The sequence below is a fragment of the Calypte anna genome, chromosome 4 (genome assembly GCF_003957555.1).
Source record: "Calypte anna isolate BGI_N300 chromosome 4, bCalAnn1_v1.p, whole genome shotgun sequence".
Taxonomy (NCBI): domain Eukaryota; kingdom Metazoa; phylum Chordata; class Aves; order Apodiformes; family Trochilidae; genus Calypte; species Calypte anna.
The window spans coordinates 3,519,698-3,545,557 of record NC_044247.1 but is presented as its reverse complement, the minus strand read 5'-3'; the positions used below and the strand labels follow the sequence as shown (position 1 = coordinate 3,545,557).

Here is a 25,860-nt window from a genome sequence, read left to right as displayed (position 1 = left end):
TACCCCATTTCTGGGATCCAGTGCCTGTCCCCCAGTCTTTTACATCTGCCCTTGTCAAGACACAGGCTTTGGCTACACAGAGGCCCACAACACTAAAACAGTGCTAACTTCCTGAATAGAAAGACCATGCATCTGGGGAGTCCTCACAGCATTAAAAAAAAAAAAAATACATTTATATCAATAGTTACAAAATTATCTTAAGATCACACTGAGAGAAAATGGATGTCTGGCTTCAAAGATGACATACCTAATATTAATTAAGAAAATATTAATTAAAAATTTCCTCTGTCAAGTACTGGTTTTTCTCACTCTGCTAGACTTTATTTACAGGTTCACATCAAAGTACAGAATACAGCCAAAACTGGAAAAGTTCAGTGGTGCTGCCATATGCTGCTGAGGCTTTTATGAAGGGTCTGACTTCACCAATCTGCTGTGCAGGCTGAAGGACCTGCTTACTGTGTTTTTAATTGAACTGATTTGTTCAGTTACCCAGCAGCTAGTAATACATTGTAGTGATAAAGGGGCAGGGAGAACTGTGCAGATAACTGAGAGAAACTCAAGACAGGGAATCCCTGTGGGAAGAGGAATGATGTAAGAAACCTTAGCTATTGAGGCAAGTTTCTGAAAGATAACAGACAGCTGTGTCCTCACTTACATGGGTTTGTCTCTGCACAGCTCTGTTTAACACATCCTGAATTTCTTCCTAGGAAGGCTGCTGGCTCCAAGGTACTGGTGTTAGGCACTCACACCCCCTGTCCAGTAAACCATGGCAAATGGGTGTGAGGAGAACTGTTTCACCAGGTTCCTGTATAGAGCTCCAAGCCATAGTCAGCAGCTCTCTCCAGGCTTCCCAGAGCCATGCTGTATGCAAACACTGCTGAAATGCTATGCTGCAGCTCTAGAGGATCAATAATTTGATGTTTTTCCTGTTTTATGTTCCTCTTTGTGTCGTGAGTACCAAGGTCCAGAAGACAGCCAGAGGCCTCCTTTAAATGAAGCTATAAACTTCTTATTTCCTGCATTTAAATGAACTAAATGAACTACTCCTTTACACGTCAGCAGGAGCTATTAACCCTCTGGGGAAGAGGACGAAAGGCCACAGCCTCTCCCAGAAACAAGTTTGATTCATGGGACCAAATTAACTGAACAACATATTAAGATTTCAGGGCTGACCTTATAGACAGAAGACAATTTTGCCCCCCCTCTATACCAATTTTACAATAAACATGATCATTGGGAAGGAATGGGAGTGATAAGGCCAGATTTTCAATTCTCAGTGGTCCTCTACCTGAACAAAGGAGAATTTAATGGTAAAAATTGACCCAGTTAATATTTATTACATTGCCCAGGGGAAAACAGTTAACAGAGCAAGTCAGTATTGACATAGTTGTGCTGCAGTTTAAAAATTTGACACTTGGCCACATAAATGATTTACCTATGGAAGCCTGAAAATATTTCCCAGTAGTGACACTGCCCAGTATGATCACTGTGCCCAACGTGCTCTTCTTAGGAATGACACCTGGACTGGACTGCACAGCAGTGGTACCTGCAGGGTTTGTGAGCATCTCTCCAGGAGGGTTCATTTTGTGCAGCACCACTTAAGGCAGCAGTTGCAGGCTGGCCTCACCCTCAGACAAGGTTCAGAGCAGCAGCTGGAGCACCCCCTGATGTAAGAATCACCACCCCTCTGTTCAGCTGAGCAGATGCATTATTCTAAACACTCAATGTAGCACCAACAACATCCCTGGAGTCCCAGCACATCACACCAAGAAGCAGTGACCCCGTGCCTCTGTCGTGGACTCTCATCTGGCTGCAACTTCCCCAACACTGGCATGACTGGCATTTAATTAAATTCTAAATCCCAGATCTGATCCTGGCTCATTTGGGGCAGCAGAGTGACCAGAAGCCAGCACGGCAGAGGGTCCAGCCTTGCGGGGGGGCTGTCCGGTGTCCCCCCGGGGCACGGGCCCTGCTCAGTCGGACAGGCTCTCTGAGAAGGCTGACTTGGACTTCTGTGTCTGCTCCAGCCGGTTCAGGATGAACTGGCTGGTGTCGATGAAGCGCTCCACGCAGTTCACGAAGCACGTCTCGGCCCGGCTGTCCAGCTTCGGACCCGGCTTGTCCATGCACTTCTCCTGCACACAGCGGGGGACGCGTTGGTCGGGGGGCTCTGCGGCCTGACTGCCCCCCAGAAGCAGGGCCGTGCCTCCAGCCGTCGGGCACACCGGTGTAAGCCCCCCGGAAACCTTACACTCCCGGGGGCATCCAGCGTCCATCCCCGCCTCGGGCCCCCTCTCCGAGAGCCTCCGCTCCGGGTCACCGCGGCTGGGACGGCTCCCACGGAGGCTCCATTTTGTCCCCACCTCCCTCCTCCCCTTGGGAGCAAGAGTCAACGCTGCGTCCCTGCCCGCCTGCCCAACCCCCCCTCCCCCATGACACGCCTTCCCCGACCTCCCGACCCCCTCCTCCTGCCGCCCCGCTCCCCGGAGCCGCCTGCCCCGGCTGCCGCACGCACGCCGCCCGTACCCAGCAGAGCTCAGTCATCTGGTGCACCAGTTGCTGGAACCGCTGCTTCTGCGTCTCCACCTCGATGAAACGCTGGAGCTGGGGGTCGGCGCCGCCCAGCCCGGTGGCGGACGGCGCGTCCATCCCGGTACCGCTCTTACCGGCACCGCCGCGCCACGACCTTCACGTGCCGCGCCGCGCGTGTATCCGGCACCGCACGCGCCTGCGCCGGCACCGCCCCTTCCGCGCGCACCGCGCATGCCCGCACCCACCCACCCACGCACCCACCGCCGGTGCCTGAGGCTGCGGTGCCCCGGAGGCTGCGGCTGTGTCTGTGCCATCCGTTTATTGTACACAAACCCTGCGGGGCCCGGCGGGGCTGTCGGCACCGGGACTGCCCGCGGCTGAGCGTCAGCCACTTCTGTCCCCGGCTGTGACAGGCGCTGCAGAGGCGCCCGTGAGCGTCCCTCAGTTCCCTGCTTGCCGGCGGTCAGGGACCAGTGTCGTGTCTATGCCAGCGGTACCGTCTAGTGACACAGGTCCATCCCGGCGGGCCGTGGGTCAGTAATACCGGCCACTGATACCGGGCCAGGGGTCAGCGGGCTAGGCCGGCCCAACCCGGGGTCAAGGCTCGTTATCTGCGATGTCCAGGATGCTCCCCAGCAGCGCGGTGAACGTGGGGCGCTCCTCGGGTTTCTGCCGTGTGAGAGGGAGCCCTGCTGGAGCCTGCTGCCTGCCCTACCTTTCCACACACCCCGGAGGAGCCACATTCCGTGTCAGTTCCCCCAGGGCAGCTCGGGGCGATGAGCAAGGCTGAGAGCAACTCACCTCACGCCAGCAGCTGTACATGACGGTGTAGATCTGCTCGGAGGCCAGCTGGGGCCGGTAGAGACGCAAACCGTGGATAACGTGCTCTGTTGTCTCGCTGTTGCTAAACCTCTCGTAAGGCATCTTTCCCAGAGAGTAAACTTCCCACATCAGAACTCCTGTTACAGGAAAAATCAGGGACTGTTCATAGCACAGGACTGCATGTGCCTGGAGCTGGCTTGCAGAGGGGTTCACTGTTGTTGGGACACCCTCTCCTGATTTCTGAGTCATTAATGCCACTCTTACCAAAAGCCCAAACATCAGACTTGCTGCTGAACTTGCTGTACAGAAGCACTTCAGGGGGAGACCACCGCACTGGAAACTTTGACCCCATGGAGCTTGTATACTCATCATCTAGAACATACCTGCAGCAGACACATGGATCAGGGTGCCAGTCCTGGATTTCAGATTTCCCTCCTCCATGCAACTGACATAACCCAAAAGGAAATGAAAACTCTGAAGAGTGACCAGAGGTTGTGCTTCACAGTGCAAGTGGGTTTCTACAGTCAGAAATGTCCCTTTGCAAAAAGTATATGTTAGTCAAAACTGGAGAAGGGATAGGGAAAACCAGAAGCAAAACAAAAAGCAGATGTGGAGAGAAAGCTGCAGCCAGGATACTACAGGTGGAAAGAAGAATCAGTGAGAAGGGGGAAGAGACAGGGGAAATAAGAAAGGGATAGTGGAAAGGAGAGAGACAGAAGGTAGATGAGAGAAAGAGAGAGAGCTCTCAAGTAGAGAGCCAGATGCATGAAGCGGGAAAGACAGAAGATGGAGGAAAAGCAGAGCTGGAGCATGGAGGGAAGAAAGACTAAAGCAGAAGAGACTAAAGGAGGAAATGAGGGATTGAGACAGGAAGGTAACACAGATGTATGTAGCAGACCTGGAAAGGCCAAAATCTGACACTTTCACAATTCCTTGGTCATTCACCAAACAGTTGCGAGCAGCCTGTGAAGGGAGAGATGAAGACAGTCACTCCTACCTGCTTCTACCTCTCTCACCTCCTTGTACCACCTGGAACTTCATCTTGCCCCCACCAAATTAACACTGCCTCACTTTGTCCTACAGATTCATCTGGACTGGGGCAAACTATGAAGTGTTTAGCAAAGACAGACAGAGAAGCCTTCAGGCATCCTGTTTATCTATGGACGACTGACATCCATAACAGGATTTTGCCTGGACAAAGCAGCACCAGGAGGAGATCAGTATGGCACCTCACAGGACTGCAAGCTGGAAAACCCAGCCCAAGGCCTGACAAAGTGAAGTTGCAGAATTTCCTGGGGGTTGAGAGGTCCCTTTTCATTTGTAAGGCAGTGATGCTGCCTGTGCTGCCTAACACAAACCCTGCCCCAGCCACAGATACATTTGTCATCCCCTGGAAAACTACCTAGTCTTTGCCTTTTCTGCAATCTCTGCTAACTCACAGCAGGGCAATAACTTTAGAGCATCCTGCCTATGCTCAGGTGGGCAAGGAGGCTTAGAGGGATGTCCTGCAGACTGCGCTGCAGAGCTGCCTCTCTTCATGTTGATGAACTAGCTGGACCATGTCTAGGACATGCTGTGGCTGTTGCTGAGCTGGAGATTTGTCCTTCAGCCTCAGCTCTACCAAGTCTCGGTGCAGGAACTGCTTGGATTCCAGGTATTCCATAGCTTCACAGACATCCTTGCACATCCTCAGCAGCTCAGCAGGCTGGAACCGCCGCCAGGTTTCCCTCAGGAAGTTCAGGAGGCAGCCATTGGACATGTACTCAGTGATGATGAAGATGGGACGCTGCTTGGTGCAGACACCATAGAGCTGCACAAGCTTCTCATGAGACAGGTTCCTGTGTTGGAGACAAAAAGAGCAATTCTGAGCATATAGGAGGCCAAGGAGCAAAAAAAGCATCTGTGACTAAAGAGTGTTTGGGAAGGGAAAGTGCTTCTGGTCCAGACAATGGTGGAAAAGCTCACCAGGGAATCAGCACAAAGGCTCTAGGTTCTCAGATGCATTTTACAGTGTGAAGCTGCCCAAGACTCTCCCTCCACACCACTCAGATGTGCAGCCATTGTGACAAGGCATGTCCAGCACTGACCTGCAGGCTGCTCACCACTTACATCATGACTTTGGCTTCATCAATAAAGTCATCTTCTGACATGGAGCCCTCCCTGATCATCTTGATAGCAACACTGTACTGGCCTCTCCATTTCCCGTACTTCACCACACCAAACTGCCCCGTCCCCAGTTCCTTCAGGAAGGTTAGATCCTTTGGGTCAATCTCCCACGACCCTAGAACAGAAAGTGTGAGTAAAATGTAGGTGACACCCTGCATGCTGCTTCCAGTCATCTGATCTAGCAAGCCAAATAATAGCTCATGAGCGTGTGCTGCCTGAAAAATCATCCCCAAAAGTCCATGAAATCTGATTCCTCCAGGGAATGGGGAGCAAAGTAGCTTGTGGTGTGTCTCTTGGTCAGTGTTGTCACCAGAGGGCCATTGAGGGTTTGGAAGTGATTCCTGGGAAGGCTGTGAGCCCTACTGCCATGGGACAGACAGGATCCCAGACCTAGAAATTTACTGCCAGTAAAGACAGACCCTGAAAGCAGGCAACTGTGAGGTAGCCCAGGCCAGCTTACCATAGCCAAGGCCAGCAGTGCACGGAGCACTTTTCTGGTATTGAGTCACAGGGTACTTCAGTCTGGATATGAGCCCTGAAACACAAGAAGGTAGATTGTCACACCACACTGACCTGCTGCCTTCCAGCAATGAACACAAGATGAGGTCTTCAGTGCAGGAAGGTAAGGATACTGATATATCAGTAAAAAGACTCACTCTGTCCCCTAACACTGACCAGCAGAGTTGTGCTGATGGTACATGATGAGCTCTGGGATGGTGTTGAACAGGTGCTTTTCTGCCAGGTAATACTGATTCTGGGGGGTGCAGCATACAACGTAATGTCGGATTGTGCCTTGGGGGTCTCTGGAGAGACAACAGTGGGGTCAGTGTTATGGGGAGGAAAGAGGGTGAGGGGTGCCTGGAGGGGCTCTCCAAGGTAGGAACAAGCTGTTCTCAGATCTGCTTACACAGAGGACTTGGCATAGACAGAGACTGTGTATTTCCCTGTCTTGCTGGTGGAATCCCGGACAATGAAGCCCCCATCCTTACCCTAAAACAGAAAGGGGAGAGGGCACGGGGGTTGTGGAGAGGCACAACTGTAACAGGCAAGACCTAAGGTGAGTGAAGATCACAACATGGCTGGAGAGGGTGCAATACAGTGGGAAGAGTCCAAGGCCCAGTCCCCACCTGGAGGGCCACCTCCTGGATTGTCAGGAGGTCACACTGGGGTAGAGATGGTTCCTGGGACCATTAGGGACATTTCACCTCCCAGCACAAGCCAGGGCAGGTCCCATGCTGGACACAATGGGACAGCAGCCCGTGGAGAGCTGGTGTGTAGAAAGGACCCACTGTCAGGAGCCAACACTTACCTCCTGTTTCAGGAGCTGCTCTGCCTGGCTCCGAGTGATATTCTTTGAGTACCACCTGGAACAGTGACACAGCCATCAAGGAGATCACCACAGCTACTGCTGTCCCCATCCTTGTCTGACCCTGGCCCAGCCAGGACAGAGGGATGCAGAGAGCTGGGCAGGGATGGCTGTCACAGGGACAGAGGCTCTCAAAAAGTGTGCAAGAGGCAGAATGACCCAGTCAGGCTGGGCTCACAGGCTGCATAGTTTAACAGAACTGGATGCAAAAAGTCTCTGACCAAGTGCAACTTCCCACGTTCCCACCTTTTCTCTTACTCACTCAAAGATCTCCAGGGAATTGCTAGTTTCTGTGACATAGTTGCTGGGGATATATCCTTCCCGCCTGCAGGAGAAAAGGGGCTGGTTACACACTGATGGAGGAGGCTGAGGGAAAAGCAGGTGCCTGTCCCAGAAGGCTTAGTAGAAATGGGCTCAAAAATCTTGGTGCATACTCATCTGGGCTCATGTTTGGGGATGGCCAATATGACAGCCTGCTTCAGTACCCCTTACCCTCCTCATGTGCTATCCCACGTGGGAGCCTGCAGCCAGGCAGACCTCCTGTCCCAGCTGCCCTGATGCTGGAGAGGTGTGTTTTCCCACTAGTGACTTGGCACTGGGAGAGGGCACTGTTAGGGGTGAGTGCTGTGGGCAGTGGGAGCTCTTACCCATCCTTGTCACGAGCTTTCCACCAGGGGAGGTGGCTTTCTTCCAGGATGAAGTACTCCATGCCCTTCTGCAGTTGCAGGTCCTGTGCATTCATTGGCAGGTAGTTGTAGAGGGCCACCACCTTTTTCATCTCACTTGCTGTGTTAGGCACTGGTTCAGGGGGCAGGGGCTTCATCACCATCTTCCTCAGAGCAAGGGAGAACATGGGACATGGTGAGGCTGGCAGACACTCACCCAGGTGAGACCCTCCCCAGGCCTGGCATGGCAGTGGGCTCTGGTCACATCAGTGCAGCATTTGTCTCAGCTCTCACATGGATCCCTACCAGGAGACCAAGCCCCCTTCCTCCCGCACCCCCGAGCACTTTTAATTGCAACATTTCATCCTTGGACACCCACCCTGAAAAAATCTAAGTGTTTTCTTTCTATCTTTTGGCTTAACCCATGACTCCCCCACCCTATATGAGGGCTTCTCTAGCTTCCCAGCTCCCTCAGGAGAATCTCATTTGACTTTCTCCAGGCTTTTGGGCTTCATACCCTGGTTCAAGCTCCTCCTCCCTTAGGGCATCATCTTGACATCCCTCTCCACAGCAGACCCCTGGCCTGTACATCTGAGCAATGCCCTGTTTGTATTGGCTTTTCCCAGGTAGACCTTTTCTTAAATATCCTGGAGCAAACCCACAGGCTGGTGCTGGCCCCCACCTGGTCCTCCTCAGGAGTTGGGGGAAGAGGCTTCTTCTTCTTGCGATGTGACCGTCCAACTTTTAAACCTTCAGAACAGAAAAGAGACTGAGGTAAGAGCTACCTGGCTTCATACAGTGCTGGTCTCCAGGGCCTGGAGCAAGGGGAGGGTGCCTGTTGTCTTACTGCCATTCCTGCTCTCAAGAATTTGGCAGCCCATGGCATTCTTGGCTGTCTGAGAGCAGCACAGGTACTGGCCATCGATCCAGAAGCAGGGGTGATACTTCTGTACCAGGTCACTGTTGTACTGGATCACTGTGGCAGAGGAAGGGAGATGTGTGTGACATGGGGCTGCACCCCCAGCCCACAGTGGAAAGCTCTCTGCTCCTGGTAAGCAGATGATCAGCCCCCACTAAATCATTTCACCCTCTGCTATGTTACTGATATACAGTCACATGTGGCCCTACTCCTTGGGCTTTCCTCAGATGATCACTCATGCTGGTGCTGCAGCTATGCAAACCCTGTGCCCCAAAACTCCCAGCTCAGAGAGGGCCTGAGAGCTTCCCTCTCAGATTTGATCAAAGCTTTTCAGCAGCTCTGCAAAGTGACATGAGCATGAATGGAGAGACAGGTCCTGCTGTAACCAGCCCTCCTGCCAGCTGAAACAGAATCCCCTGGGCTGCTGAGACCCATGGTCTGCAGCTCTTTTGAACCCTCTTTTTTTCAGAAGTCAGGAGGGAGGCCAGTGCTGTGCCTGGCCTGTCAACAGGGAGAGCAGGGCACTGCTACACATCCCTCCCTGCTCAGATTTCCCTTGCTGGTAAAACCACCCCATTGCCAGGCAGGTGCTGACTGGCTTCCTTGTACTTCTTCCCCACCTAGAGGGACAACCACCACCACAGCACATTGCTGGCTCACAGGGACACCAGAGGGCAGAGAGAGCCCCTTCTCTGGTGGAGCAGGATAAGGGCATCCTGGAAGCAAAATGCCAGCATTTTGTCTCCCCTTTTCCCTATGAATTTTACACTGGCTTCAGCTGCCACAGCAACTCTCCTCCCATAGCAGGAAAGTGGGGAGAGGGCTGGCTGCCTATCGAGGCAGGGCAGCTGGACTGTCATGAAATATCTGACTTCATTATCAGCCTACTCTGCTTCCACCTCGCTTGGGCAAACTTCCCTGTGTCAATCAGAGCAGCTAATCTTGCCTCAACAGCACAAAGCCACTGAAAGATACACAGGCACCAAAAGATACACACAGGCAGCTTGAGCAGATTCCATCTGACTGCAAGCACCCAAACCCCCCTGCACAGTGGTGCTGCAGCACAGACTCTGCTCAGAAAGAGAGCATCTGCACAGCAAGTGTTAAGCACTGAGCAAGGCTCAGGGTGGGATGGGACAGATGTCCCTTGGCCCCCAGCAGGCTTCTTATCTATTTCCTATAGCATGGGGGGGTTGCCTTGCATGTCAGTACAGCTGTTTGGTCACATCTGCTGTTCCCTCTTACACTCAGTAACTTTTGAGCATGTTTAAGCCAATTTGGATCAGGGTTTTGAGAGGACAAAGGAGCTTCAGCTGAGGTGGTTTTGGTGTTGTAGAATTTAGAGAGGGCAATAGGTGAGTGTCTGCTTCTCCCATGCAGGAGCAGCTGATGTGGGTCATTGCCTTGTGAGTGTGCTTGCCAAAGGAGTTTCTGATCAGCACTTGCTCTTCCATAGACATGGGATAACATGGCCACGAGACAGAGAGCACCCACAAGCCTGGTGCTCTGGGTCATGCTGCACACACAGCCAATCACTTGTGTTTGCTTTCCAAGGGAGCCACAGAGCCCCTGAACTCACCACTTTGCAACTCATGGATCCAGCGTTTGCGCAGCTCCTCTGTCGGGGAGAAGATGTAGAGGGGCCCCTCGTCATAAACCACCTGCAGGACCACACACTTCAGTGTCCTGGCTGGGGAGGATGATGGGAGCCAAGGCTTGTGGCCACCCAGAGCAGCCAGAGCAGAGCACAAGCTGTGCTGCTGTTTGCTGGCCCCACACAGTGCTCACAGGACCGTGACAGAGATGTTATAAATAAGCCCTCTCCCCCAATACTTTCCACTTCCTTCTCTGACTTTCAAAGTGTCAGGGCCCACACTGGGTGCCAGCAGGGGCAGGCACCTGGGCTGGGGGCTGAGTGAGCAGCCATCAGACTGCATGTCTCCAGCATCAGCCAGGCAAGTGGCAGGCCAGAACTCAAGAGGCCCATTTCCATCTAAGCAGCCCCATTATATAGAGCTGCCCAATTCCTTGGCACTCACAGTGGCTCAACTGTCTGCCCCAGGCAGCAAGGACAGCAGCAGGGTGTTCCCAAGCAGCTGAGTATCACCAGGACAGCCATTCTGTGTTTGGCCCCAGGTCCCTCTGGGGTCCTCCCCCCAGCACCCTGCAGCCAGACACAGCAAACCAGCAAAGTGGGTGCAGTGAGAACTCACCTGGAAGGGGAAGGGGAACCGTTCAATGACCAAGATCTGCTCCATGTTGTTGCAATCCTCTCCTTTCCTCTGGAAAAGAGGCAGAGATGGATGCTGGCATCCTGCTGCTCAGCTGCTGGCATCTTCCCTAGGAACCACAGCCTTTGCCATCCCTCTGCCCCCCTGCCCTGCTATGGTAGGGGCTGTAGATGCAGAGCCCTCTGTGCCAAGCAGGGATGTTGCCCATTCCCACCACCCCAGGACAGGGTAACTCTTGCTACTTGCCCAGCCAGGGGACAAGCAGGAACCCCAGGACCTCCCTCACCAGGACCTGCCGCTCGGGCGGGGGGTTGTTTTCAGGCACCACTGTCTCCACACAAGTGATCTTCTCAATGTCCACTGAACCCTTTTTACTGCCCCGGCGCTGCAAGAAATGAGGTTGGTCTGAGTGATCGTGAAGGTGGAGAGGCAGGGAGACTCAAGCCAAGCATCATCCCTGTCCAGCTACTCCTTGGGCTGGGTGTCCTGCTGACAAGGGACAATTGGTGACCCACAGGCACTGCCACAGCACAGCACCTGTAGCCCTGGGGCTGCAGACTCACCCCCCGCTCAAAGTCATACTCGTAGTAGGACAGCTTGCTCTCTGTCAGCAGGAACAGACACTTCTTGAAATTGAGGGGAGATGTTTTCTTCTTTTGCTGTGAGCGCTTCAAGAAGATGCTCTCCAGGATGACGCTGGCCATCGTGGTCCCCACAGCCTCCCCTGTGCTGTGCTCAGTGGGTTGCTGTGGGCAAGATAAAGCTGACACGATGCTTGCTCACCCAAAAGCCTGCCCGCTGATCAACCTTGCTTGGGTGCACATCCCCTGTGCTAGAGGGGCAGCCACAAGGTGCTGGGATCCCCAAGGGATCAGCTGCAGAGCTAAGCTGGAAGGTCAGTGTGGCATATTTGGGATGTGACCTCTCCTGTCTCCTCTCTGATGCCACTCAGGCTGGGCACCAAGCCACGACCCAGCTAGCTTTGGCTCCTGCTGGATGCTGGAGGAGTCTGGGTGTGCAGGCAGCTGAAGAAGTGTGGCCCCAGGGAGGAGCCCACAGGCAGCGTAGCAACACCCAGGAGGCTCCCTCCGCCCCTCTAACATAGTTTGTATGCGTTTGTGTGGGAGGTTTCCTCCTGCGACATCGGAGGCACTTTGTGCCTGGGACATGCTGACTGCCACTGTGCCAGGGACTGCAGAGGTAGTCCAGGGTCAGGGGTCGGGCCCTTCACTACCTGGATGGGCAGCACATCCACAGCCCATGCAGAGATGCCACGAGCTGAGCCTACCTGCTCTGCCTCTCTCCAGGGCATGCCCCAGCCTGAGGGCAGGAGCAGAAGCATCTCCCCACCCACTGGTGGGTCCCAGACCCTCCCCGCACAGATCTACTGCTGTAATCCTGACCCTGTGCCACTGCAGTGGTTATAGCCAGAGTGGGGACAAGCAGGCTTCCCCCCTCCCAGAGTCCCTTCTTCCCTCCCATTGAGGTGCTCCTGATTCTGGCCTTTCTGGATTGTTTGTGTGGGTTAAAAAACAACAACAACAACAACAACAAAACCAAACAGTCAAAAAACAAATAATCAAACAAACAAACAAACCACACACACACACACAAAAATAAAATAGAAGTCATCAGATCCTTCTGATGGCTGATCAACGACTAGGGAGGAAGAAACTGGGGTCCTTGCTGGGGACAGGGCAGGTGGTCGGGGGGGCTCAGTGACCCCAGCATCCACCTGTATCCCCATGCATCAGTTTCTCTGTCTATAAAATGTGTTTACTGGTCCTGTGTCCCAAGAGCAGGAGGACTCCCACTGCGCCCCCAGCACAGACACAAGCTGTGTAGAGCTCCAGTTCATCTCATGTGCAGGGCTTGTTCCCCAGAAGCTTTACCTCGAGTCACAGCAGCTGGGTCACCACCACCAGTGCCACCCTGGGGTGGTGCCACGTCCTCACTGTGTCTGCTGGGACAGTGCTGCCAGAGAGGATGAGTATCTCAGAGGGCTGCTCTGCATGGCACAGTTGCCCTGTCACCAGAACAGCCTCCCTTTCCCCAGCATTGCCTCCTTGTCCCCAGCACTGTCTCGTGTCCCCAGCATGGCACAGCCTCCCTCTCCCCAGCACTGCCACCTGCCCTACTCTCTCCAGGTTTGTCCTTTGGGGTGATGGGTGCCCTACAAGACTCATTCCTGCAGCCAGCCAATGCTGCTGTGCTGTGACAGCAGAGGTGGCAAGTGGGTGTGTGGAAGCGTGTCCTGTGTGTCACCCCTCAGCTCATGGGACTTCCTACCACTGTAGGAAACAAAACACTCTGACACCACCACCAGGCCTGCACACACCACTGGCCTTGTGGGGCCTTGTGCCACCCGACACTGTGTGCTGCCATGATCCCAGGGCCACCACCCCACAGACATGGGGTCCCTGCCCATGTCCTGCTAAGGGGCTGAACCTGCCTGCCCCACTGGTTGATGTGTGGGGGGCTGGCATGCTCGGGGCAAGTGGGAAGGGCAACAGCATGTCAGAGAATTACAGACTCTAAAGCCCCCATATTTTAGATGCAGACTGGAAGGTGACTATAAAATAAAGGGTGGAAAGCTCAGAGGAGGGAATCTCCTGCATGGGAGTAACTTAGGAACAAACCCAGGGCTGCACCCGAGCAAGGGACAATCAAGGAGAGGTCAAAGGCACTGTCAGTGCCCCAACTCTTCTCTTGAGCACCCCTGATCCTGTGCTCTGCTGCAGCCCCTGGCACCCACAAATCACCCTTACTTCTGTTCAGCAAGGGTCCCTGGCACCCACACATCACCCCCCCACCTGCTCCAATGCATCCCTGCAGCCCCTGGCACTCACACATCACCCCACCACCCTGCCCTGCTGCATGCCCATGCCTGGGGTGCTCCGTGGCCGCTGTGACCCCCGATTTGCTGCTGCCTGCTCAGAGCTGTCCCGCTTGCAGGGTGAGGCTGAGCTCAGCTCACCCGGGGCTTGGCAGCATGTGGCCGGTGCCTGCCATGGTTCTCTCACCCCCAGCAAGCACCATGGCCCCTGACCCCACCGTGGAAGTCAGCGGAGATGGGAGGCCGTGATCAGACACTGCATGGAGGCTCCCACCTCCCGCTGCCGTGGGTTCCCCGTGGCAATGTTAATGGCAGCCAGGTCACCACCACCCTCACACCCTCCGCCGCACCTCTCTGCGCTCCACATGGTGCTGGGACACAGTTCCCCTGGACCCTCCCTGCCCCGGCGCACTCACCGAGCCCTCCTGCCGCTGCCCCGGCAGCCGCTGTGCCGCAGCCGTGCGGGTCGGGTGGGCTGTGCCGGTGGCGATGCGTGGAGGCAGAGAGGGTCAGCCTGGCAGGGCGGAAGAACAGACCCAGCCAACCCCACCCTTTCTGTTCCCCTTTTTTTTGGTTTCTGACTCAAAAGCAGCAGCTGTGTTTCCTCTTGAAGACAGCCGGGACCTCTTCCATGGGGCCGCCAGGGCTTCGGGCACGGCGCGTCCCGCACGGAGCGGGCAGAGGGCAGGACACGGTGCCCCGTGCGTGGGGCAGGGACGTGGGGTCCAGCTATGGGACAGGCGGGGGCCACCGCCATGGTGCTGCTGGCGGCTTGCTCCGACTCCCCGCATCCCACACACTCTGCATCCCGCACACCCTCACCTCCCGCACCACCCCCTCCCCGCAACCCCCACCCCGCAAACCCCGCGCTGGGCACCCCCACTCTGCCTCCCTCCCACCGGGAGAGGGCGCTGCGCCTCCAGTGCCTGACGGGTCCCTCGCCTTCCCTGCGCACTTCTTCTCTATGGTTCCCCGCTGCCGTATCCTTCCGGTTCCGGGGTGCCGCTTCTCCTCGGGTCGCAGCCGACAAGATGGTGGGTGTCGGTGGCAGCGGGAGGGGGGCCCGGCTGCATCTGTTGCCATCCGTCCTGCGGGAGGCTCTTTCCGTGCGCCCAAGACGCCCGCCGCTGCTATGGGCGCTTGGCTAGCGGGTAGAAGAGGGGAGAGGGCGAGACGGGCGGTAGTCCCGGGATGGGAGCGCTGGAGGTCCCGAGGGGAGAGGCGGGGCGGCCGGAATGCGCTTGGAAGCGCCGGAGCGAGCTCCACACAGACCCCGTGGAGTGCGGCGTGGCGTGTTTGTAGCTTACTGCGCGGCTGCCGGCTGTGCTGGTCTGACTTTTTTCCTGTTCTTCCAGGTGAACGTCCCGAAAACCCGTCGGACCTACTGCAAGAAGTGTGGCAAGCACCAGCCGCACAAAGTCACCCAGTACAAAAAGGGGAAGGAGTCCCTCTACGCCCAGGGTAGGGACGGCTGCGCTCCCGAGACTCTGGGGCACGGCCCGGGGAAAGCTGCGTGGGGCCTGGGTGGTCACGGCCCACGCCAGGGTGTTGGTTGTGGGTCGGGCTCGTGGCTGTGGGAGAAGGGAGGGATTGGTTCTCATCGTTCGTGCAGATGCAGCCTGAGGTGTGCCAGGGTTTGGTAAGTGAGGGTTGTGCTTCGAGCATGTCTTGAATTGTTGCCTAAACTGTAGTTATTTCTTCCTGTAGGAAAGAGACGCTATGACAGGAAGCAGAGTGGTTATGGGGGCCAGACAAAGCCCATCTTCCGTAAGAAGGTGAGTGCTGCTTCTGGAGGGAGGACCTGAAACCTTTTGGCAATCCACATGCCCAGCTGAAGGGAGACACTGCAGCCTCTTGGCAGCCTTGTGGTGGCTCTTTGCTGAAGCTGTATGGCAGCTCTGTGCCACACACAGCTCCCCATCCACTCATTTGCCCTGCTGCTCCTGTCTCATGTACCTCCTGCTTTTTTGCAGGAGTGGCAGAGCATGTTTTTGCAGAGCAGATTCTGTAGGGACACAATGCTGTAGGGGAGCAGGATCTTACTGGAAGTCATGTTTTAAATTAAAGCAGTGTTCTCCTCATAACTTGCCAAAGGGGAAGAGTACAGTAAAGGAAAGAGCCTGCTGCTTGTTTTCCTGATGTTCTTGAAGTCTCAGTAGTTAATCACTGAAACTTTCTGTCGTGTTGCCCTGTGCATAGTGAGGCTGCCTTCCCTGACACTGAGTGATAAAAAGGTTTGGGTTTTTTTTTTTTTTTACATGTGCAACTCCTGGGGTACCACAGAACACAACACAGTTTTCTTGCAGCCTGCTGTTCCCAGGGAAGTTCCTATCACTGAGCCAGTAAATGAGAGCTGCTGTGTTACGCCTTTCCTGAGTCTCAAAGCAGCAGTACATTCTGCAGCTGCAGAAACTGCTGTCATCCTGCTTTTACTGTGTGGCTGCTGTGTCTTGCACCATCCTTTCACTCTCTGTACCTCCTGCCAGGGACTGATACGGGGGTGGGGCAGAACCCAATTTGTTACAAGTTTTAGTGTGAACTGTTCAGTTACCCTTACAGAGCTGCTTGGCTTGTTGATGATAAACCCTGGTGTTCTTCTGGAGATGTTTGGGAAGTCTCTCAGCAAGAAGAAAATGAGGGAGCAGTTTCTGCCTGATTTTCTGCCAGGAAAATGGGTGTACCTTGCAGGAAATGCTTCTGCAGGCAGGGGACACAGCACAGCTGTACTGCTCTCACAGGGTATAATGCTACCCTCATTTCTGTTTCTTCCCTGTCAGCATTACAGGGATGACTTGCTGACACTTTTAAGTGGTGGTTACAGCTCTGTCCAGCCTGGCAGCTTTGAAGACTTCCCTCTGTAGTCTTTTAGGTTTCATGTGACTTCTGAGTAGCTGTGGGTCTGCACTGGGCCCATAGTGTTGCTGCTCCTTTTTGGAAAGGTGTCAGTCATGCTGCTTCCAGGTGTTTCTTCTGCCTGGCTTTGTGATGAGCTTCTGCCAAGCAGCAGTCAGGAGACTGATTAATTCCTGAGAGCAGGAATTAATCTGCATCTGGAGATTGTGTTCATTGCTGTGCTGTGCTCCTTGCCTCTCAGGCTAAGACTACGAAGAAGATTGTGCTGAGGCTGGAATGTGTGGAGCCCAACTGCAGGTCCAAGAGGATGCTGGCAATTAAGAGGTGCAAACACTTTGAACTGGGAGGAGACAAGAAGAGAAAGGTATGTTTGTACCCTGAGTGTCTGAGAAAGGGTAGTGACAATCAGTGGTTATAAACCTCCACTTTCTTTTCCTTCTTACAGGGCCAGGTGATCCAGTTCTAAGCTCCATCCTGCTTGTTATGGACCATATTAAAGTATTTGGAAGTGATCTGTTTGGGTTTGTGTGTCTTGTTGGTGGGGTGGGACTCCCAAGTCCATCAGCCCAGCAGAAAGGTGTTGGGAAGCTGCTCAGAAAGGCTTTTGATAAAACCCTCTTAATGGGTGGCACCTCCTCACTGCATTACCAAGAAGTGGTTTAGAATGTATGTAGAGCCTCAGCTCAGGATTTTTTGCACCAGTGGCTTTTCTGTATGAACATTGCACTGGTGCTTTTCTCCAGGCTTGCTTATGAGCTTCCATTGCAATGATTCCAACCCAAACTGGCCTGACCAGCCCGTGTGTTTGGCTGTGGGCTCTCTGTTACAGATAGGGAATGGTTGTACTGTCCTGGGGCCCATGCATGAGCAAAAACCCTGGAGCAGCTAACAGGTTCAATGCCACTGTTTTCATCACCTGTGCTGTTGGTGATGGTGACTGTGCTACAGCTCAGCTGTCACCTGTGTGCAGTGGCTGTTACAGTTGCTTGGGGACAGGAGAGAGACGGCTTCATGCCAGCTGCAGGCTGTGACACAGAGTGCTGATGTTACAGGCCTCAGCTACCCTGTCTGACTGCTACTGGCACCTCCTCTTCATATTTAAAGCCAGAGCACAGCCCTGATGTTTCAAATGAGCAACTACAGGGCAGTGCAGAGAGCAAGGTGCATTACAGGACAGCCTCCCCTGAGCTGTGATGGGAGCATCCATGTCAGGCAGCAGTGTGATGCCTGAGTATGAAGTTCACAGCTGCTGGGAGCACACAAGTACTCCTAAAAGTTACTTTCTTGTGGTGGTTGAGCTGGAAGATGGAGAAATGCCCCTGTGGGTCTTCACAGGGATTAAATGCTCAGTTACTGAACAGTAACACAACTTGTATTTTTGCTTAGTACTGGCTGGTGTGAATGGCATTTCCAAACTGCTGCTTGAGGTGTTCACAGCAGTTGCCTTGGCCGTTGTGAGATGGGTTGTCTGACTCCGGAGTGTCAGCTTTACTGAGAACTGTTAGTAGTAATTACAACAAATTTCATAAGAACTTGGTGAGTGGAACAAACTTGCCTGTTTTCTAAAACCTGATTTAATTTCCAATACCATGTTGTACAGTGTAACTAAGAGCTTAGCATTTTAAGGGACATTTTAATCACAGTGCTTAAGTAAGAACAAATATCTGGATTACATAGTAGTCAGAAGAGAACATACTTGCACATGATGGTTGTGTGATTAAGTATCAGTCTCCTGTCTCAGAAGAACCTGTATTATGCAACCTAAATCCAGTGCTGTTTAATATTTTCATAAATGCTCTGGATGATGGGATCAAGTGTATCCTGTTCAAGGTTGCTGATGATACCAATCTAAGCAGGAAAGGGAGCACCTTGCAGGAGGATCTGTGTAGGCTGGAAGAGTGGGCCACCAAGAACCATATGGAGTTCAACAAAGACAAATACAAGACCTTGCACCTGGGGAAACATAATTCAGGAGTGCAGCACAGACTGAGGAGCAGCTGTTATGAAAAGGGACCTGGTGGGTCCTAGTGGACAAAAAGCTCAGTATGAAGGAACAGTGTGCTGCTGTGGCAAAGTGAACACGAAGTGGAGTCACCACCAGCAGAGACAAAGCTGTTATCCCACTCTTCAGCCTTGTCAGGCCAAACCTGGAATACTGTGTATGGTTTTGTTCCCTGTTACACAAAAAAAAGATGGGGAAAGGGTCCAGAGAAGGGCCACAAAGATAAACGGGGGCCCAGGAAGCCTCCAGGACAAGGAAGGGCTGAGTTTGGTTTGCTGACCCTTTAGAAAAGGCTTAGGGGAGACCACATTGCTATGTTCCAGTAGTTGGTGGGTGACTGTGAAAATGGAAACTTTTTACAAGGAATCCTAAGAAAAAATACTGGGGTACAAGTTACTCCTGGGGGGATTTCAATTGATCATGAGGAATATTATTCACTGGGGAAGTGGGGAATTCCCTCACACTGGACACTTTAAAGATTCATCTGGACGGGGTGCTGGGCCATCTTCTCTAGACTGTGCTTGTGCTATGAAAGTTTGGACCAGAGGTCTCTTCCAACCTGGTATTTTGATTCTAATAGTGCCAGCAGTGGGAAGCAAACATGCAGGTATTTCTGGGAGGCACTGAGGAACAGGAACCCAGTGACCCCATTAAGTTAGAGAGGGAACTGGCATCTAAAGGGAAGTGATGGCAACCACTGGTAAGAGGAAGACTCCTGTGATAAGGAGAAACCCTGAAAAGTTCAATCCTAAGGCATAATAATCACATTTACACTAAGCAGGCAACTGTCAAGAAAGCAGTTGCTAAGAGATGCAGTGATTGCCAATCCCTGAGTTGTTAGAAGGTAATGTCCCCACCATGATATTTTTTGGTTTCTTCAGGGAATAGAGCAGCTTTGGTTTTGGTCTGTGTCCCCCAGTCTGGCAGAGCAAGGGAGCCAGGGTGTTTCCTTATTGTCCCTGAAATGCTCTAAGATGCTGTATATATCCTTTGCATTTATTGGACTGGTAGTGGCAGTGGGCATTAACAGGAGTTACAGCCCCTCAGTTCGGTGAGATGCCAGAGAAAGGGTAAACAGAAGAGAAGCAGCACCCCTTTCTCTGTTACCTCTTGGTGATGGAGTAATGGGTATTACTTGTCACATTTGGCTGGAGGTGTTCAGAGTCCACTGAACACCTGAGGAGAGAACAAAGTCACCCTGATTGAAAGGAGAAAGGCTTCTTAAGGAAACAGAGTCTGAGTCTTACTGAAAGATTCTCACTGTCCCTTCTATACTGGCACTACTTTCAGCAGCACGGTGCCTGTTGGGTTCACCTCCACACTCAGAGATGAGACCCAGCTGTAAACTCCCCAGTCCCTGCTGGCTGGTAGGACCTGCTGGATGGAACATGCTGGGTTGCAGGCGAGCCCATTGCCAAGGAAGGTGAGGGAGAAGGTGAAGTTCTGAGGTCCCCCAATCTCCTGCTGGTTCAGCACTGCCACAGCATAGGCTCGGCCAGACAGGGGCCGCTCCCACAGCTCAAAGTTCTTGTCCTGTCAAGGAGAAAATAAAACTCAGGGTTCGTGTTATGGTAGGTAGAACTGATAGTTGGTTTGCCTGTCTGCTTAAGCAGACTTCAGGAACAAGTGGGCTCACTTATTCCCAAACCCTCAGCACCCCTCTATACCCTGTGTCCCCATAGTCCCATTTTCTGGGCTGTCTGCCTGTGTCCCACACCACCAGGCTCTGCCCTGCCATACCTTGGTGATTTGGTATCCCTGCTTGCCCAGCAGATCCTGGTTTATGGCAATCACTTCTTTGTTCTGGAGCAGCCACTTGGCTTCAGGACTTATGTGCCGCAGGTCATTGGACATGAAGAGGGGAGCTGCCATAATAGCCCACATTGCCATCTGAGTCACTGCCTGGTCCCAGCTCAGCCCAAAGTTTCCAATCACCAGCTGTGGCAAGAAAACAAATAATGCCTGGTAACCCTGCCAGCTGAGAAGAAATTGTGACACCATCCTGTCCCTGTAAAAGACAGGATGCTGAGGGTGGGGCTCCTTTAGGGATTGGTTAGATAGACTGAGCACCAGGAGCAGGACCAGCTGGTTTGGAAAGGAAAGGTATGACTAGTGGGGCAATATAGGATGAACCACTGGTGGAGGTAAAGAAGGATCCTTAACTGGCTTCAATAGACAGAAACAGTGCTTCCTCAGTAGTGTCTGTAGCTGTAGTTCTCTTTCCCTTTCCAGCCAGAGACCCCCTCATCAAGTTCCTGATCCTAGGGCCTCAACAGGGCCCTTTCACTTCATGTTTCTATTCTGATTCTCTCCCTCCCCATCCTTCTCAGCCTATTGCCAAGGAAAGGATTTTTTTGATAGTGGGGCACAGGTGGTTGGTGTTGCTCTACTTGCCATGTCAGGATCATTCCAGCCCCCTGGCCCAGCTATCTTCACAATGCTCTCCTGGTGAAGTGCTGTCCAGTCCAAGATACTCTTGATGCTGCTCCAGGAATCATAGACATCAAAAAAGTTCCTCCAGTAATTGCAGTACTCTTTGATCTCTGTGTAATTGGGCTGTCAAAACAATTAATGTGATTAGCCAGAGAGCCTGGCTGTAAGAGAACAAGGCTGCATACAACACTAGACTGTAGCAGGGATAACCTGGGGGACAACTAAGATAAAACCTTTTGTCACCAGCTATCTGAACGAGCTAGTGCATGTTGATTCCCTAGGATGCCTTCTGCCCAGTGATTCCAGTCTGCCTTGCTCTAGACAAGGCTGTTGCTTCCTTTGGGAGAATCACTGTGGCCACCTAGCTCTGTTAAAAAATTCTCTTGAGGGCTGTTTGACTGAAGGTGATATGGGGCCCTAGTAGTAAACAGTAAACTCTGACATCCCAGAAATTACTGCCATTTCTTGGGCTTACTTCCTTCAGTGACTAATGCCATTTAACTCCCAGGGGGAGGGAATGTCAGCATTCCATCATGGTGGCACAGGAAGCCAGCTATGGGTGGAGAGAAACATGTTGGTCACGGACCCTGGCTGGCAGAAATCTGTCAGTAAATGATATGGAGAATTCCTATTAAATAGGCTGTCCTAAAATCTCTCTTCTGGTCCCTAGAGGCTACTGTGAGGCTAAGTCTGCAGCACTCTGTGTCCAGGAGGAGCACCACCTATCTATCCACTAGTTGTGTGCTGTTGCTTGGTTCCTTGGAGACAGAAAGCAGATGGTGTTTCTTTGGCATGCTTCAGGTGGGCTGTGCCTTCATGCTGCAGGATCCTGCTGAATTCTCTTCAGCAGAGTAATGACTTGCCTCAAGTATACTTACACAGTCTAGAGGAAGAAGTCCTTTCCTCCAGTAAACAGTCTTGTTCTCTGTCAGACCAGAGAGCAGCAGATTTCTCAGGAGGCTGTTTTGCAGTCTTAATGCTTTTCTGTTCTTCCCACTTTCAGCCCCAGGATAAGCCTTGAGAAACACTCCTTACCTGCTGCACAGGCCTTAAGTAGAATGGCCATTCACAGGAGTACACAATGCTCCTTCCAGTTTTGTTCAGGGCCAGAGACATGTGTCTGTAACCTAAAGGAAGAGAACGGTGACATTACACAACCTCCTTGGTCAAACAGAAGAATTAATCCAATGTCTCACATTCAGGCTTGCAAAGTCAAGGCTGAACACATCACTGTGGCTGAAACACCACAGCAAGGACAAAGGTGCTTATAGCCTGCCACCAGCCTCCAGCCTCCCAAGGACAGGTGAGCTTCTTCACAGCTTTGCCACAGGTCATGAGCGGGTTCATTTATTGCTGTGGGACTGCTGATCTCTTTGTACACACAGCCATGGGAAGAGGCTGTGGTTTTGCTGTGTGGACTTTTTTCCTTTAGATACCTGGGAAATACGAGCTGGTACTTATCAAGTTGCTGGGTACAGCTTTGATGGGTTGCAAGAATATGTTCTTATGAGGCATTTGCACCATATAGACTGGGCAGGAATGCAAAAGCACTAGATTTTTCCTGTCCTTGTCCTCAGACAGCCCTGTTATGTCCCTTTTAAACAGCAGAGAAGGAACAAAAACGTTGATCTCTCCCTTGGAACTGTTTTAATACAATGGTGTATCTGGGTTACACATACAAGAGCTTTTAGCTCCACTGTCACTTAGGGTGCTGAGGTGTGCTCCTGGTTGTGGAAGCTGACACACATATCCCACCAGCTGGCTTAGATGGGACTGTCACTTGGGCAGGTTCTCCCTGTCAGGCAGAGCCCAGACTACATACAGGATTCTTGCTGCCAAACACCACAGTGCTCACTGTGCCAGCAGCAAGAGGAGAAAACTACCTTCAAAGTTGCATCATTCTTCCCACAAATCTGCTCCTGTGGTACTTGGTTTGCTTGTGCTTGTGGAGGGTCTGCAGCCAAGCCCCCTGGGCATGGTAAGCTACTGAGAATTCAGCTGCTGACTTGCCAACCTGTATGAAAATAACTTCCAAACTGGGACTTACACTGGCATGCTACAAAATAAAAACCCTTGTAGGATTCTCATGCCAGAATTTGCTTAGGTTTTTTTTTTCTATTAAAAGAAACAGGGAAAAAAAAAAAAGAAAGAAAAAGAAAAGCCTGTTTTACAACTGACACAACCTGTTCTGGGTTAAACTGATCTGTATTGACATGGCCCCACCAAAGCAATTAAGGGTAGGAAATGCTTTAAGCTCTCCAGTAAAGGCATTGCAAAAGAGAGCCAAGAAAGTGCACAATAACTCTTTCCATGCTGAACATGACATCTCATGCTGACGTAGTGAGAAAGCTGCTTTTTCAAGTTGAGTGCACCAGTGGAAGCTCCAGGAGGTTGAACAGGTAACACTTTGGACAGCAACACTCACTACTTTAGTGAGTCTCATACCTGCTTTGGTAAGCAACCCCCTTAAATGAGTATGCTCAAGGGAAAACAACTCCCTGGAGCCCACCCTGGGCCCAGAATTGCTGCTGCCTGCACAATATTCTCACCCCATGGCACAGGGCTGCCTTGAGTCCATACACACCTTCTGCCAGCAGCTCCAGCGAGCCAGAGTTGCAGCCATCAAACTTCAGCAGGTCCACACCCCAGGAGGCAAACGTTTGGGCATCCACATCATAGTGGTTGTAGCTGCCAGGGAAGCCAGCACATGTCTTGGTCCCGACATCACTGTAGATTCCCAGCTTCAGCCCCTTGGAGTGGACCTGTGCTTGCAAAAAGAAAAAGAAATGGGGATGGGGCAGCAAAAAAACCCTACTCTGGCAGTCAGGGCCTTCTCATAGCAGCAACCTGACCCTTCCCTTCCTTTCCCTCTCCTGCCCTGCTCGGGTCCCCACCGGTCACCACTGCCCTGCCCTGGTGGCACTCACATAATCGGCCAGTTTGCGGATCCCGCTGGGGAACCGTTTTGGGTCAGCCTGGAGCCTGCCGCGTTCATCCCGCGTTGGGGCCATCCAACAGTCATCAATGCAGACGAACTCGTAGCCCGCGTCCCTCCAGCCCTCAGCAGCCATCACATCGGCCATCTCCACGAAGAGCCGCTCGCTGGGCACCGGGAGGCAGCACGACCAGGAAACAAAGCAGACAACGCAGCCGCCTGATTCCTAGCACCGGCGCGGCAAACCCTAGGGCCCCTTCCCCCCAGCCCCAACCCTGGACCGGGCTCCGGGGCACTCCCGCCCGCCGCCGCTGCCGGTACCTGACGCATCGGTGCGGTTCGGCGGCGCAGTCGGTGGTGCAGAGGAAGCGCTCCCAGTGCAGCCAGCCCATCGGCGGCCTCCGCGCCAGCCCGTTGTCCAGCGCCACTGCCGCCGACAGCGCCGCCGCCGCCAGGGCCCAGCCCAGTAACCGGGGCGCACCCGGTGCCATGGCCACTGCCGAGCAGCCGCGACCCTGAGCTGCCCGACAGCGCAACCCCGGTACCGGTACTGGTACCGGTACCGCCCCTCCGGCCACCCCGGGGAGCGGGCGGTACCAAGGGGGCTGCTCACGTGCCCGGAAGAGCGCGCGGGGGTTGGGCCTGTCCGGGCAGGGTCTGGAGCGGTACCGGTCGCTCCGTGTCCGCTGGGGGACGTGGGGGCCGGGTTGGGCCGGTTCAGTTCCGGTCTCAAAACCTGTGAGCACGTCATCAGAGAACACCCTGACATCACCTTCCTCCTCAAAGTGCCTTATTCCCCCCGTTTTCTTTCTTCTGTCACCACTCGTTCTAAACCTGCCTGGATTCCTTCACCCCCCTGAGCCACACCAGTGCGCTCATCTTCCTCAGTTTGCCCCTTGCCTTGAGCACTACTGCTCTTTGTCACAGCTTGTCCAGCACTGATGAAGGACACATTTGGTGTTAAAACATTTCTCTAGCCAGCATCTTGCAGCCTGCCTGTCCTGGCTCTGCGGGGGCACACAGGGCTGTCTGGTACCTTGGCAGTGCTGTGGAGCTGGCAGGGTCTCTACTATGAGTTCGGTGTGGTTTATGGTACTGTAGGTTGGGAAGGAAGTGAAGAGAAATGGGGTCTATACAGAGCCTGGCTTTTGCAGGGATTCAAGGATCAGAGTGAGGCCCAGCACTGGACCAGACTGGACCAGCACTGGCAAGAGTTACATGTAGCATGGGATATGGCCAAACTGCTGCTATTCTGCCTTCCTGTGGGGATGCCTGAGGATCTGGATCCAGCCTGTCTCTGCCTGGGCTGCCTGTCCCCACCCAGATCTTTGCACTCAAAAATTAAGGCCTCTCTTCAGCCATGAAACTTAAATCATGGTCACTGGGCATTGCCCCGTTTGCACCAGTTAAATCAGCCTGATGAGAGGTGAGACAAGAACCTCTCGGAGGGTGTCAGCAGGAGTCAGCTATAAAGGGGGAGCAGCTGTATCCCAGTCAGTGTCTCTGAGATAAGCCACATTCAATCCCTGTTTTTGCAGGAACACTGCTGAGCCTCATCCTGCTGGAGGATGAGGGGGTGCAGGGAGGCTCTCACTGCCAAGGTAGTAGTGTGAACAGCAGGAAGTGGGAAATGAGGAGCAGGATCTTCACACACACACACACACACACCTTCAGCCTGTATGTCTTCCCCCAGTGCTGGATCAGCTCCTGAACCCCACTGGAGCTCTCTTCATGGGCTTTGGCACCGCAGGAGAAGGGGAGCAGGATGGGGCTGCTGTAGGGCTGAGGGTGCTGTGCTGTGCTCCGGGTGCATCTCGCTAGGTGGCCTCCCAGCCCCACTCTGTGGCATCCTCCCCATCCCTGCTCTGCCGCATCCAGGGAACAAAAGCTCTTCAGAGCCCCTGGCTTGATAATGGTGCCTTGTTTAGCGCCGAGCTCCTCTCACCGCTCCTTGAGGGCTGAAGCGCAGAGCTTTCTCCAAGTCGGACAAAGCGAGCCACTTTGAGGGCTGAAAAACCTCATTGCTTTGTTTTTTCTTGTGTGAAACCACAGCCTGGAGCCGAGTAGTTATCCCATACTCCTAGGGCTTGGGAGCACTGC

At 53.2% G+C, this 25,860-nt stretch overlaps 4 protein-coding genes across 6 annotated transcripts; 1 reads left to right on the top strand and 3 right to left on the bottom strand.

Annotated features, from left to right (window-relative positions):
* Positions 1–293: 293 nt before the first annotated feature.
* TIMM8A (translocase of inner mitochondrial membrane 8A) lies at positions 294–2,716 on the bottom strand. The gene is made up of 2 exons (XM_030448885.1): positions 2,527–2,716; positions 294–2,135 (listed from the first exon to the last, which is right to left on the bottom strand). The coding sequence occupies exons 1-2, from the start codon at positions 2,647–2,649 to the stop codon at positions 1,974–1,976; spliced, it is 285 nt and encodes a 94-aa protein (XP_030304745.1). The 5' UTR covers positions 2,650–2,716; the 3' UTR covers positions 294–1,973.
* A 117-nt stretch (positions 2,717–2,833) lies between these two features.
* On the bottom strand, positions 2,834–14,055 carry BTK (Bruton tyrosine kinase). Of its 3 annotated transcripts, XM_030448870.1 has the most exons (20): positions 13,954–14,055; positions 12,594–12,675; positions 11,265–11,447; positions 10,988–11,086; positions 10,684–10,752; positions 10,050–10,131; positions 8,399–8,527; positions 8,234–8,301; positions 7,534–7,715; positions 7,149–7,211; positions 6,830–6,884; positions 6,428–6,510; positions 6,196–6,323; positions 5,981–6,055; positions 5,464–5,635; positions 4,976–5,192; positions 4,253–4,317; positions 3,619–3,737; positions 3,334–3,491; positions 2,834–3,201 (listed from the first exon to the last, which is right to left on the bottom strand). In XM_030448870.1, exons 3-20 carry the CDS (start codon positions 11,403–11,405, stop codon positions 3,130–3,132), a joined length of 1,977 nt encoding a protein of 658 aa, XP_030304730.1. In that variant the 5' UTR covers positions 11,406–11,447; positions 12,594–12,675; positions 13,954–14,055; the 3' UTR covers positions 2,834–3,129. The 3 variants fall into 3 exon arrangements, with proteins under 3 accessions (XP_030304730.1, XP_030304731.1, XP_030304732.1); XM_030448871.1 differs by lacking the exon at positions 12,594–12,675; XM_030448872.1 differs by lacking the exons at positions 10,988–11,086; positions 11,265–11,447; positions 12,594–12,675.
* A 341-nt stretch (positions 14,056–14,396) lies between these two features.
* On the top strand, positions 14,397–16,904 carry RPL36A (ribosomal protein L36a). The gene is made up of 5 exons (XM_030448873.1): positions 14,397–14,571; positions 14,893–14,998; positions 15,245–15,312; positions 16,632–16,754; positions 16,836–16,904. Exons 1-5 carry the CDS (start codon positions 14,569–14,571, stop codon positions 16,854–16,856), a joined length of 321 nt encoding a protein of 106 aa, XP_030304733.1. The 5' UTR covers positions 14,397–14,568; the 3' UTR covers positions 16,857–16,904.
* A 1,101-nt stretch (positions 16,905–18,005) lies between these two features.
* GLA (galactosidase alpha) lies at positions 18,006–24,373 on the bottom strand. Its single transcript, XM_008501753.2, has 7 exons — positions 24,082–24,373; positions 23,753–23,927; positions 23,410–23,587; positions 21,861–21,952; positions 20,787–20,948; positions 20,133–20,330; positions 18,006–19,925 (listed from the first exon to the last, which is right to left on the bottom strand). Exons 1-7 carry the CDS (start codon positions 24,249–24,251, stop codon positions 19,662–19,664), a joined length of 1,239 nt encoding a protein of 412 aa, XP_008499975.1. The 5' UTR covers positions 24,252–24,373; the 3' UTR covers positions 18,006–19,661.
* Positions 24,374–25,860: the final 1,487 nt, after the last annotated feature.

Coding starts and splice junctions, on each gene's coding strand:
- TIMM8A (XM_030448885.1), bottom strand. CDS start 2,649: ATGGACGCGCCGTCCGCCACCGGGCTGGGCGGCGCCGACCCCCAGCTC. Junction 2,136..2,526: donor AGATGACTGAGCTCTGCTGG/GTACGGGCGGCG, acceptor CGCTGTGTGCAG/GAGAAGTGCATGGACAAGCC.
- BTK (XM_030448870.1), bottom strand. CDS start 11,405: ATGGCCAGCGTCATCCTGGAGAGCATCTTCTTGAAGCGCTCACAGCAA. Junction 11,087..11,264: donor AGTATGACTTTGAGCGGGGG/GTGAGTCTGCAG, acceptor CATTTCTTGCAG/CGCCGGGGCAGTAAAAAGGG. Junction 6,324..6,427: donor GTCTATGCCAAGTCCTCTGT/GTAAGCAGATCT, acceptor TTGTCTCTCCAG/AGACCCCCAAGGCACAATCC.
- RPL36A (XM_030448873.1), top strand. Junction 14,999..15,244: donor GGAGTCCCTCTACGCCCAGG/GTAGGGACGGCT, acceptor TTCTTCCTGTAG/GAAAGAGACGCTATGACAGG. Junction 16,755..16,835: donor GAGGAGACAAGAAGAGAAAG/GTATGTTTGTAC, acceptor TCCTTCTTACAG/GGCCAGGTGATCCAGTTCTA.
- GLA (XM_008501753.2), bottom strand. CDS start 24,251: ATGGCACCGGGTGCGCCCCGGTTACTGGGCTGGGCCCTGGCGGCGGCG. Junction 23,928..24,081: donor GAACCGCACCGATGCGTCAG/GTACCGGCAGCG, acceptor CCCGGTGCCCAG/CGAGCGGCTCTTCGTGGAGA. Junction 19,926..20,132: donor AGGGATACCAAATCACCAAG/GTATGGCAGGGC, acceptor TCTCCTTGACAG/GACAAGAACTTTGAGCTGTG.